General features: G+C 35.3%; 1 protein-coding gene across 1 annotated transcript in view; it reads right to left on the bottom strand.

Moving 5' to 3' along the window:
- Nucleotides 1-9965, bottom strand: part of LOC149837176 (putative ATP-dependent DNA helicase CHR12) — a 92646-nt gene extending 82681 nt beyond the window's left edge. Inside the window, exons 1-3 of the mRNA XM_090005870.1 lie at nt 9695-9965; nt 7832-7988; nt 6439-6503 (exon numbers count right to left, since the gene is read on the bottom strand). Of these exons, the coding sequence (XP_089861996.1) occupies nt 6439-6503; nt 7832-7988; nt 9695-9856 (384 nt within the window). The 5' untranslated portion in view covers nt 9857-9965. The remainder of the gene's footprint in view (nt 1-6438; nt 6504-7831; nt 7989-9694) is intronic.
- Between the last annotated feature and the right edge of the window lie 3529 nt (nt 9966-13494).

Here is a 13494-nt window from a genome sequence, read left to right as displayed (position 1 = left end):
CTCTATCCAAGACTCATATTAATCTGGAATTGATACAGCCCAAGACCCAAATGGATTTTGGATATAGATTTAGATCTTGGAACCGGATCCGGATCCAAAACCCATGCTCAACAAAAATACAGCTTTAAATTCACTTTTTATATTTAAATTGGGGTTATTTAGAGTTAAAAATACTCCTAGAGAGATAAGGTACCCTATGGAAGTTTCTAGATATTTAATTATTAATAAATAATTAATTAATTCTGAATTTTACTTTTTGTTAATTAGTTTGGACTCCTCGAGAGAGGCCTCAAATAGGTTTAAGAAGGGTAAAGAAGCTTTGAGAAAGACTTTTTAAAAATTAGAAACTTTGAAAAGTCAACAAAGAAAGAATTTTAAAATTTTTGGAAAGTGAGTGTGAGAGTCCCAAAGGAGGAAAGCTCTCTCTCTCTCTCTCTCTCTCTCTCTCTCTCTCTCTCTCTCTCTCTCTCTCTCTCTCTCTCTCTCTCTCTCTCCAACCCATCTAGAAGGGGCTGGAGAGAGGGGGCGTCACCCCCCTTATGACCTATATAATGATAAAAAAAAAAATAGAGGGAGAGAGCGAAAAAAAGAAAAAGAGAGGGAAAGAGGAAAAAAGAAAGAAAGAAATGAAGAGAGGAAAAGAGGAGGAAGAAGAAGAAAGCTTCTTCTCCAAACAACCCATCGTTTTTTTGTTTTCCTACAATCTATGGTTAAGGTACGGGTCTTTCTCTTGTTTCGAATGAGAAAAAGAGCATGGATTTGTATTCCATGCAAGATTTTAGTGAAAATCCATGGGAAAAGAGTAAAGTTGAATATTTACTCTAAGATCCATAGTTAAAATTAATGTGTTTTCACCTTTTCAAAATTTAATTTGGAATACAAAGAAATTCGTGTGTGTGTATATATATATATATGAGCCGCCGATCTAGTGTGCTATTGTTTTAAGAAGAAAAACATGTATTGTGATTTGTGCGTTGATAGAACAATTTCTGCGTAAGTTTATTTTCATGTTAAACCAGAAATCGTGTTTTTGATTTATATTAAAACACTGTATTAAGTTGTATGTTCATTCTCTGTTAAGATCAATGTAAAAATCTGAATAAAAAGACCTGTATAAGCATGTTTGAGAGATGAAGCTGTAAATGCATGCATACTTGATTTTAAATTTCCATATGCATGCATCTTTAACCTGTAAACCTGCATTTTCTTTTATGTTGGAGGTTTGACTGGCTTGACAGGGGGCAGGACAAGGCCCAGCCACTCGAATGGGTTGGTGCTGGCTTGACAGTCCCTGCCAGGCCCAGCCACTCGAATGGGCTAGCATGCCATCAACAAAGGGAAAAAAAATAAATATATATATAGTAAAAAGGGTAACTATTTTATTAAATAAGGTTTTTAGTGTGGTCTGGTCAGCAGACCAGCCGAGCTCGGCTCGACTGGCCAAGCCTGGCCACGTGTTGACAGGCCTGTTAGGCCCAACTGAACCGAGTTCAGTTGGCCTGGCATGCCAGGCCTGTCGAGCATGCGAGGCCTAGCCGGAACCCGGCTGGGTAGGTTCTGAAAAAAATTATAATAATAAAAGTTTTTTTTAAAAGGGGTTATGTTGGGCTAACTGGCAGCCCAGCTGAATTGGATTCAGCTGGACTGCCCGGCCCTAGGAGATTGTACACAGGCCCGGTCTGGGCATGTGTAGGGGCTGCCATACCCAGCCGACCGAGCTCGGCTGGGCTGTAGCTGAACCCCAGACGACTGGTTTGGCTGGGTGTAGTTGATCTATAGAAAAAAAAAAAGATGAAAGGTTAAACAAAGAATAAAAAAATTTATGTATTTAAAAGATAATGAATTTCTGTTTTACATGAATGGGTTTGGTAGTGTACCAGAACCAGCCGACTGGGTCGGCTGGGCCATGTGCTTGGTGAAATTAGTTTTAAAAGGAAAACTATTCCACATGTTAATCTTAACGGTCATCACATGTATAGATTTTTATTATATTATGTGCAGATTGATGTATGATCAATTCCTTTTAGTTTATGCATTATGCCTAATGAGCTTGAGTAGAAACTCAGACTTGTATGTAAAATTCCAGATCTGTTATTTATATTAGACTTGGCTTTTAGCATGCAAAAGAATGGTATTTTTCACATGCCTGCACTTGATATATTATGTTGAACCAAGGTATATTGCATGGTTGCTTTATTGTGCATGTGCATACATGAAACTGATGTATTTTGGCACATGCATCATAGCATGAGTGTTCACTTGTTTACTTTGAGACAGTTCATGAATAAAAGCATGTAATTGGCATCACTATGTGAACACATGCATATGAATATTGTTGTTCATGCACACCTCTGAATTTGCATATATGATTGTGCATTGAAAAGCATGTGAAAAGAATGAATAATTGGCATGTTCTTTATGATTTTTGCATATGGATGCATCGATGATCAAAATGGATCATCGTTGGCCGTGTGAGAGCCTTGAGCATGTGTTGCTCCTTGTTTAATTGGTTATGCATGACAAAAATTATGCTTAATATTATTGTTCTAATTGCACTTTTTTATGTTGTCATGGGTTGTGGTCCCGTGATGAGCTTCGCATGTTGATTTATGAACGTATGTTATTAATTTTGCATGATAAATTATAAATTAAAGAAGATAAATTAATAACAAGATAAAAGAAGATAACAGTGTAATCTACGCTTCCTCGATGTTCATTATTTGGTATGAGAATCCCGAGCATTGCGGTTTTGGAAAACCGTGAGGATACTAAGACTCCATGTGTGTTGTTGTGCCCCTGAACCCGATACTGAGGTTCACATTATAGCCACGGTTTTAAGAAGATTTTCGCCACTTTGCTTGGGGTGGTGCGTAGATATAACTATTGTTTTGGTATATCAAGAAAGTGGCATTATGGTTGTTGATTTTTATATTGTTTCGGCATTAAATGTTGATTTCTAATGTTCCGATAGATAGTGTTAATTCCTGATATCGGTGGAGAGCTAATTGTGGAACCTAGTAATAAAATACAAATTGTTTGTTAAGCTATAGCTGGGAACCTAACTTAACCTCGAAAATTTTTACTCATTTTTTAGTATCCACGACCAGCAGTAATAAAAAAAGAAATTAAAGTTTGTGTGCATTTAATAGGGACATGCATATAAAAGAAAACTCTGATAAAAGATAATAATTTATTCATGCATGTGCACTGAAATCATGTGTATTCATGTTATGCATTAGATCATGCATATTTACTCGGTCCCTTACTTGTGATGTATTAGTGATTGCATGATATTTGTTCTCTATTGTATGATAAATGTCGTTATTGCTTAATTGATGTTCTCTATTGATAATAATTGTTCTCTCTTGATTAGCAATTGTTCATTATTGGTTTAATGGTTATTTGAATTATGAAATTGTTGTAATTGCATCCCTCTAAAATATTGCATGACTCTTATTTATGTTCTTTTTACTTATTTGATTCATTAGAGAGACTTGTACGCAGGATCTTTGATTCTGACACTCCTACTTTTGTGTTTTTCATAATCTCTGAAGCTCAGTGAGGGGACATGCTTATGCGAGGAGCTACAAGGGCTATGCGACTACTTGACATACTTTTCTTGGAAAAGCGTAGCTCCATGTTTTGATTTATTTATATTCATTTGCTTATGTCTTCAGACTATATGAATTCAATTAATGGTTTGGATGATGGGTATAAGATCTCTTGTGGTTGTTGATGTGTCATAACTGTAAAGGCTCGGGTCTCTAGAAATGTTTTCGTAATTGTTTAAAAAAAATAGTTACTTTTCCACATGTATGAGTTGGGGTCGTTACAATTAGTGAGATGGATGCTCTACAGAAAAATACATGGGATTTGACGAGCTTATCTTAAGGAAAAAGGATGGTAAGATGCAAGTGGGTGCACTTTGAAATTCAACCCCGATGGGCCAATAGAAAGGTACAAAGCCTGATTGGTGGCAAAGGGATACACATAGACTTGTCATTGATTATGAAGAAAGGTTTGCATAGCAAACTTGAATTCAGTATGTATTATCCTTGCTCTTGCAGCACGCAAGTAATGGCCACTACATCAATTACATATGAAGAATGCTTTCGTGCATGGGGATTTACACAAAGAAGTGTTTATGGCACTCCCCCTAGGGTTTATTCAAAAGGAGGGAGGAAATATTGTGTGCAAGCTCACAAAGGCCATTTATGGATTGAAACAATCACCTAGAGCATGGTTTGAGAAATTGGCTATCATGGAATTTGGGTTTCAAAGAAGCGCATTTGATCATACCTTGTTTGTAAAAAAAAGAAAATTCACCACCATTCTCATTGTCTATGTTGATGATATAGTCGTGACTGGAGATAATATAGGTGACATTGCTAGATTGAAGAAGTATTTGATATAAAAGACTTAAGGGCCTTGAGGTCATTCCTAGTTATGGAAGTATTGAGATCTAAGAAAGGAATAGTGATTTCTCAAAGGAGGTATGTGATAGATTTACCGAAGGACACTGGCACGAAAGACTGCAAACCTATTGGCACATCAATAGAACAAAACCATAAATTGTGTCACAAGGACAGAGTTGTTTAAAGACAAAGGGAGATATCAGACTCGTAGGAAGATTGATTTACCTCACTCTTACTAGACCTGACATATCATATGTTATCAATGTGTTGAGTCGTTACATGCATGGACCAACTGAGTCTCATATGCAAGTTGGGTTCAGGATTTTGAGATACTTGAATAACCCAGCGAAAGGCATTTTATACACAAATAATGGCCATTATAAGGTGGAAGTTTTTACCGATGCTGATAAGCAGGCTCTACAGAAGATCTGAGATCTAATATTGGATATTGTGCATTTGTAGGAGAGAATCTCGTCTCTTGAAAAAGTAAGAAACAAGATGTTGTGGCTAGATCAAGCATAGAATCATAGTACCAAGCCATTGCGCTTGGGGCAAGTGAAGGAATATGGATTAGATCAGTTCTTGTGGAAAAGGGCATGGTTGTGCCCTTACCAATGACACCATATTGTGATAATATGTCAGCCATCCATATCGCCAGCAATCCAGTGCACCATGAGAGAACAAAACTCATTGGTGTAGATTATCATTTCATAAGAAAGAAGGTAGAAAAAGTAGCCTTTTGAATTCCTCATGTGAGGACCCAAGAGCAGCTTGCAGATTTACATAAGTTTTCAATAGAGCAAGACATTTTGAAGTTTTGAACCTATATGCAAGTTGAGAATGATCGATATATTCATTCCCAACTTAAGGGGGGGAGTGGAAGGAGGTTCTACTTGATGTCCATATTTAGGAAACTAGTCTTTTGACTGTTTGAGCTTTTTGGTCATTATACTTGTATATAAAACCTCTTTAAGAGGGATATACTTGTCCACTATTTGTACTAAAAAGTAAAAGTCAATAAAGTATATGGGATGGGAGCACGATGGTGAGTGTGAACCATCTCATTTCCCTTCTACTTCTTTCATCTACACTCTCTCTTCTTCTTCCAACAGATTTTCAGGTCAGAGGAAGACTGTAGGAGGCTGAAGAACTCGTGACAACATTATTTAATTAGAAAAATAAACCAACGTTCGCTTGTATATAATCTATAAGTGTGGTATGCTAATGTTCATCCATTATTTGTTGCTTAATCATTATAATACTAATAAGCAATATTTTTTCTTGACCTTAAGTTGTTCATAAACCGAGTCTGTCTTTGTATTTGATACACATCAAATAGACTAATTTTATAATCATGTAAAAAAAATGATTATAGATCATATGGCCATAGGCTTTGTGTTAAAAGAAAAAGGTTAAAAAATCGTAGATGTAATACACCCTAAAAGGCCAAAATAATATCCTTAGGTAATATAGAGCAAAGCCTTCAAGATGTAAGCATGCATCAAAGATTGGTGAAAAGTGAAAAGTGAAAACTTATTTATCATACCATTGGAATAAGAAATCACCTACATTGTAAGTTCAGTGAGTGATTACATGCATATGCTTCTTAATTCTTCCAGACAAGCTATCAATTGTATTTTATAGCAAAATAAAATCATTAAAAAAAAGAAGAAGAAAAAGTATCCTTTCCACCAACCATGAAGTATCACGCATATCTACAGAAGATGGGAGAACTACATCAAGATCATGCATTTAACATTCAGAACTTCGAACATGTATTAGCACGTCAAGTACTGACATATAGTAGTGATGGCTATAAGTATGAGAGCAGGGCTTTGAATTAGTCTATTCTTATGGAAATGGGCATAGAATTAATTGAAGCTCATGTTATCTAATCTAGTGTATTAATATAGGTTGTAAATCACAGAACCTTTTACACGGTCACATTAACTAGGCAGATATTACACAGTCAATTAAGTTGCTCTAAAAGTCCAAACTGAGAAACTGAGACTAAACAATTTACCTTTAACCCATATAGCTCAAGCAGGCACTTCATCTGCATGTCTTCTCCCCTGCTTGAAGGCAAGTCTGGATCAAATGTAAATGAGCATATGATAAACTTATATAATTGGAGACATAGAACTCCAAACAAAAGGTAACAAGTAGAAACATCACAAAAACATCAGACATGATAAGTAGTTATGTTTTTCAAGCCAGAAAACTGATAACAAATCAAACGATAAGCACAAGTTTAACCAAATATGATGGTTGCTGAAATATAAATTGTACTGTATAACAGGAACTGTTTTTTTGTAATTTCATCCATCTCACGTAATAGTTGCACTTTGGTAGATAAAAGTTACCTTAGCTTTTCTATACATTGTGTGCATGTGAATACACATATTAAGCATATATTATAGCTATTCCAACCACTTCCAATGATTGTTCTATCAAAATTCTTTATGACAGTGAGGTTGGAGATGATGTCCTTCTAATCTATTGTGCTGGTCCAGGAACTATGCTAACATAGATCGAAGCTCATTTATTTTGAGTTGTAGTATATCTTATATATTTGATTTGAAGAAAATAATAGTTTATACCAGTCACCTATATTGTTCAAGGTAATTTCTCGGCAAGGATTTTTCTTGGAGATATTTTTAAACAGTGATTTTCTCGAGAAAATCTCAGAAGCTTTAAAACTTGAAAAAGAAAATACAGTGAATAATAAAAAAAGATGAATAATAGGATTTTTAGTGTTTTTCTTACAAAAATATAAAGAAACAACCAGAAAAGCTTTTAAAACATAAAAGAAACAAAAAATACACTTAAAATATATACAATTATATGTTTTTTAATATCTCGGGAATATATCACAATAATATCGCAATATTTTAGATTCTGGAAATATTTTGAAAATCTAGGAAAAATATAAGCTGACCTTGAAATATCAACAATATCACGATACTTTCAAAATATTGGTGATAACTGTGACAGTGGTTTATACAGATAGAAACCAACGTGATCCAAGACTTGAATGTCCCAAGTTAGGAGTACATTATCTCGGATTGATTCTCCCTGGTTGGAGTTGGTTGTTACCCCACTCTGAGATTTGTATGCTTCCACACATTGTACACATACTACAATTGAAAAACTCTTGTAAGCCATCTGTGGTTGAGGCCCTTCTCACATACTAAAATCATATTATCATAAAAAACTGAATTTATATCCAATGAGACTTTGTCAAGCATTAGAAATCTTGCCACTAGCTTTTCCTTCTTTTCCAAATGGCAACAAGAAATTTTCATTACCACAGAGCATCCAAACAAAGAGATAATTCCAGCAAAAAAAACAACTTCTAGCAATTAGCCAGATAACAAAGAAGAAAAGGATAGGTTTGACATATATGAAACAGACACCTTCAAGTTCATTTAAACGATGTTGTTTGCAGATTTGAAAACGGCATTCCTCCAACTTCTTTATTGCAGCACTTGATGCAAAATTCAATCTTTGTTTCACCAATGCATTGTGAAAATCCTCCATCAGACCTCCTTTTGCTGCATCTTCGCCACCATCCTATAGTGGTAACAGAAACAGAAAGCAATGCATCAAAGGAATACCTATAGAATATGGACTCATAATATATATATATAAGTAAATAGGCTTACGACAGTGAACATAACTTTTCTCCATGTTAACAACTAAAAAAAACATTAGGAACAAGTTATATATAGAAAAGATATAGATGGAATTTTGACCTAAATTAGGGCAAGTCAAGCATAGCAGATACTGAAGAAGAAAATATCATCAAAGCCTAACCATGATGTGGATTCAATCAGGATTTTTCTATTTAATCTGCAACGCTTTCAATGGTTGTTGTTTTTTTTTGCAATATTTATCTGGGTGATTATATCAATTCTCAACTCTAAGTTTTATAAATAAGGTCTCTAATCAAGGAGCAGAACCAGACACACTTTTTCTTTTTCGTCTGAACAACTCCATGGTCTACAGCATGTTCTTGAGCATGCCAAAGCAGGAAAAAGAAAAACATGTCAACTTTAGAAGACAAAGGCTAAAGATCAGCCAATTGAAAGAATAGATGAAACAGCACTCAGCAGTTCTATGTCGAACCCATAAAATTTAAGATGCCATGTTTTAATGTAAATCTTGGATTTTTTATTGTAACTTTTGTTGCAATGTCCACCAATGATTTTTTAAAACTTCTAAAAACCTTCCTAAACATCAACATCCCATAATCCAGTACATGTGTTCCCCTAAACAAACTATGGATTTCACATTTGTAAGGGCAGTATTAGAAAACAAAGGGCTATTAGACAGTATGTCCTCTTGTTTAGATGTGCGAGCCATTGTTTGGGTCTAATCCATTTGATGTCAAACTCGATTCTTGTTATCCATTAAAAACATTATGGAAATCACATCCATACGTTAAGATCCACAAAACGTCGCTGAAAATATCAAAAATAAATGCGAGTACTAATGGTACTACCAGTAGTAGCAAATATATACTGTGTGGGCGCGCATAGGGTTATTAATTTTCTTGTTCTATTATGAGCTCCATAAAAGGCATTATATATATGCTGCATGCCTTTTAGTAACTTCTTTTTTCTCCTTTTTCTGAAGAAACAAGCCTCCTTGAAGAGGGAGAATATGAAGAAGGAGCTATCCCAAGTTCCGTTACATTTCAAACTGGTGGAAATTTTAGGACTCTGTCAGGATGCAATAGTTATACACGGTTATCATGTTTTTCTCTTTTTGGGGTGGTGAGCTCTAGAAAATGGACTCTAGACGCCAAACAGCTTAATAAAGACTAACATCTTTGTGGAGAAAAAACCCGGCGGCATGCCTAATAAGCATGTAGCAATCACCAAATCATACCAACATCAGAAAAAACTCGGAAAAACAGAGGATGACCACCACCCCAATTTCATCCAAACTAGCACCCACCAAGTTAATTGAACTGGTCAAAGAGTTCGCCTCGGGATTTCGGGCTCCCGAAAGCTAGATTTTCGTCGTCAGCGAATCATTTTCCGTAAACAAAAACTGAATACTAGCCTGCACGCAATCAACTCGTAGGAACTAATAGATGGTGATGCAGAATATGCAGAGAGGCACCATCCAATATAATCAGCAGAAAGCATTGTCCGTAGCTCGGCAACAAATGCACATCCAATCATTAAGACGCAAGAAAATAAAGCGTTTGTACGGTTTCATTAAGATTCTGTGGGAAATTAGAGGAAGAGGAAGAAGAAGGGTAGGGGCACCTCGTGGGAAGAAGCAGAGTCGCCGGAATAGTAGATGGAGAAGACACCATCCAGGAGGTCGGGAGGAAGAGGGAGGTTCCTGGAGATGAGATTCAGCGCTGATACCAGGGTCCGCAGCTTGTGCGCATGATCGGTCGGCGGACCTTCCACCGTCTGAGCCATATCAAGGTCACCTACAGCTCTGTGGTGGTGCGGTCGGCTTGCCCACCGGAAGGCGACCTTGGCGCTCGCGACCCCGGCCTTCGCCTGCTTGACGCCTTTTGATAACACGGTTTCCGGAGGGGGACATCGGAACCCTTAGTTTTGTCCGGGTGAAAACGAGTCGAATGTCCATCGCTGACCCCACCTCATACCTACATGGATTCCGATAAGGACCGAAAACGCGGTCCGTTTGTGCATTGGATCGAACTTTGAACCATCTTAAAGTTTTTTTTTATGACGATGCGAGAAAAAAACCCGAGTGCAGCCCTACGACCACCCTGTGGCCAACCTTTGCAAACTAGTAGGATTTGATCCGGTCATCTCAACACCCTCACAACCATCCGGCTGGCCACGCAGGCAATCCCGCGGTGGTGGACCATCTCAAATATTAGATTGCAATGTCTACGTCATAAAGATACAGGTACGACCCCATACGTGACCTGAGTTCGATGCAGCCGTTTGAAAAATGGGACACAGCAAATTTTGATTTTTTTTTAATCACTAAAAAACTTGTTTTGATACTTTAATAAATGAGTTAATGTTTGGTGTTATTGAAGCCATGAAACTATAGAATATAAATCACCTTATTTTTATACTTTTTTATATTTTTTTCAGATCAAATCTTATTTTTAGATCAAAATAGCATAATGAAAGGTTTAAGCGTATCTATGAAGTCAGATTTAGAAGCTTGAACCTATGGTTTTCAGCTCAAAAGTTTTGTGCCTATAATTGTAAAATCCATGATAAAATAATAATAATAATAATAATTTGGATCTAGATTGGATCCGGATCTGACCCAAACCCGTTAACCTGCTAGGGTTAAAAGCTGCGGGGGTGAGGGTTCGTTTAAACCCTCTCCCCCCCCCCCCCTTGCGCAGTTGTGCTCTGCCTTTTTCCCTTGGGGTTTCCCTGTTGGGCTCCCTCGATCCTCCTTTAAAACTACGCTGAGGCGAAGGAGGGCTCTCATCGTATGCGCCTCCCTCCTCCTTCTATAAAATTGAATAAATAATAAGGTTAAAGAACTTTAAAATTAAGAATTTATGGGGAAATGACCAAAATACCCATGAAAACAAGACTATGGTCTTCAAATCAGGGTTTTTAGAAAAGATTTTTCTAAAACTTTTATTTCAGGGATCAAACAAATTCAAATCAACACCAAATCGGGTATAGAGCACCCTAGCATGATTATAAACATGATCAAACCCTAAGAATATAAAATGTTTCCTAAAAAATTCAAAATAGAATAAAAATATCAAATTTTGTCGGTGTTTCAGTTGAATCGAGACTCTACGAGCATCCAGTTTTTATGATTTAACCAAATAATATATCAAATGAATTCAAAAATTCATAAAAATTCACATGTATACTTATGATTACTTTAAAATTAAAGTGCAATAAAAAAATATATTTTTGATATTAATTTGATATAAAAACTAAATAAAAACCTAAAAATATATAATTTTGTCTGCAGACACTTACCTGTCACAGTGTCAGACTCGAAGCGGGTATCAAATCACCATAGAAATTTATAAAAATTTATAGAGAGATACTAGACAGATTAACACAAATTTACCTTATTACAAATCAGAAAAATCATCTTTGGTTACGAAGATATCGTTCCGACAATATACGCTTTATTTCGATTAATACGTAACGGCTCCAAGAAAGACAGTTCTGACTTCGGTTCAACTAAAAATAACAGATATTATTCAAAAATTACAAAAATCGTACAGATAAAACTAGACATGTTGTTGAATCTATGACTTTTTAGGTATCATTGATCGGATCTGCAGTTAGGAAAATATGATCTACGTAAGTTAACTGATAGCAAAAAACATACATAACGGCTATTGTTAAATAGATTTTGATTTGTGACAGAGGAAAAATAGCAAATGACCATAAAAATAAAAATAAAAATCAAAGAATATACTAGACATCATAACAAACCCATTGATTTTTACAGATCATCAATCGGATCTCTGATAAAGGAGATATTGCTTCGACAAACCATACCTGATTCTTTAGAATGCTCTCACGGTACCAGAATCAGAGTTCAGTTTTTTTTTTTTTAGAAGGGTTACACAATTCAAAATAATCTCATTTTTTTTATAGAAAGACACTGACATATGCACGGTTTGACCCAAAAAAATCAGAATATAATGATAGAAAAATAAATATGAAATAATGTCATTCTCGCATGCCCATAATCAAGAATGCATATTATCAATAAAGCACAATGAATAAAACTAATATAAACATGTAAAAAACATTAACAAATGCAAAATAATGTAATGAATTATGAATTGATGCTTGAACACATGAAATAAACATTAACATGATAAAATAAACAAAAGAAAATTAGGGAAAACATGGTTGGGATTTGATTTAGCCAATAAAATAGAGGTTTGATCCATTGAACGGTCGAATCTTGATCTTTTTGAGGCGTTTAATATAACAAAGCAAAAATAAATATTATTAATGAATCAAAAACATGTAAGGCACCATCAAACATCAGATGATTATCATCTTGAGGCCGTCACATGATTTTTTGTTTTAATAAAAACAAGGGAGAAGCATGTTAAAAGAGGCGACAATGGTGATTTTAATAAAAAAATAAACAAAAAATAAGAAAATGGAAGAAGGTCGTATCTTGGAGCTTCAATGGAAGAGGTTGGAGCTTGGGTGAGAGAGAGCCATGAATTTGAGAGAGTGAGAGGAGGAGAGAGAATGTGGAGGTTGACCCCTATGGTCTCTATTTATAGTTTTTCAAAACTACTTAATTAGGGTTAATTAGAAACATTTGATTTTTTGAAACTCTCCCTAATTAGTCCAATTAGGGGGGAACAATTTTGGTAGAGTTTTAGCCTAACAAAACTCTAAACAACTAACCCTAATTAAGACTCCTAATTAGCTTTAAGAAATCTCAAATGTGGCACCCCCCTTGTGGGCCCACATTTGTTTTTTTAAAGTGCTAATTACAAGTTTTAAAAACAAGGTTTCAAAAAGTGAAAAATAAAGGTTAGATTTTAAAATCGATTTCGATCTTTTTGAAATTCTAATTCAATTAATACACTAACTTGAACTAACCTAGACCCTTTCAAATGTGGCCCCACCTACTATGGGCTCCACTTGTTTTTCAAAAAACGATTTTAAAGTTCTGAAAATAAAGGGGTTAAAAGTAAGGCTTTAAAAAGGCATTTTAAAACAAAAGGTGAAAATCAAAATTCTAAATCCTCTAGAGTCCTAGATGAATTAAAAATCTCTCAAATGTGGCGTCAGGTATGTGGGACTCGCATCTGAGTTTTTGAACATGTTAAAATAAATGTTAGAAAAATAGTTTTTGAAATAGATGGAAATAAAAGCAAAAGATAAAATTTGAGAAAATTAGAGTCCTAAATCAACTGAAACTCCTGACTAGAGTCCTAAAATTTTGAAACTTTTAAATTTTTTGTTTTTGAAATACAAACAAGAAGATTTTGAAAGATCTTCTTTGAGGTTAGTAAAAATGAATGAAAATATAAGATGAGGGTTAGAGTCCTAATCAACTCGGACTCTAGAATAGAGTCTAAGAATTTTGAAACTCAAATTAGAATTGAATA

The sequence above is a fragment of the Nuphar pumila genome, chromosome 5, assembly GCF_984573655.1.
Source record: "Nuphar pumila chromosome 5, dmNupPumi1.hap1.1, whole genome shotgun sequence".
Lineage (NCBI taxonomy): Eukaryota > Viridiplantae > Streptophyta > Magnoliopsida > Nymphaeales > Nymphaeaceae > Nuphar > Nuphar pumila.
The sequence above is the reverse complement of the archived record's forward strand: the minus strand, read 5'-3'. Positions and strand labels throughout refer to the sequence as shown.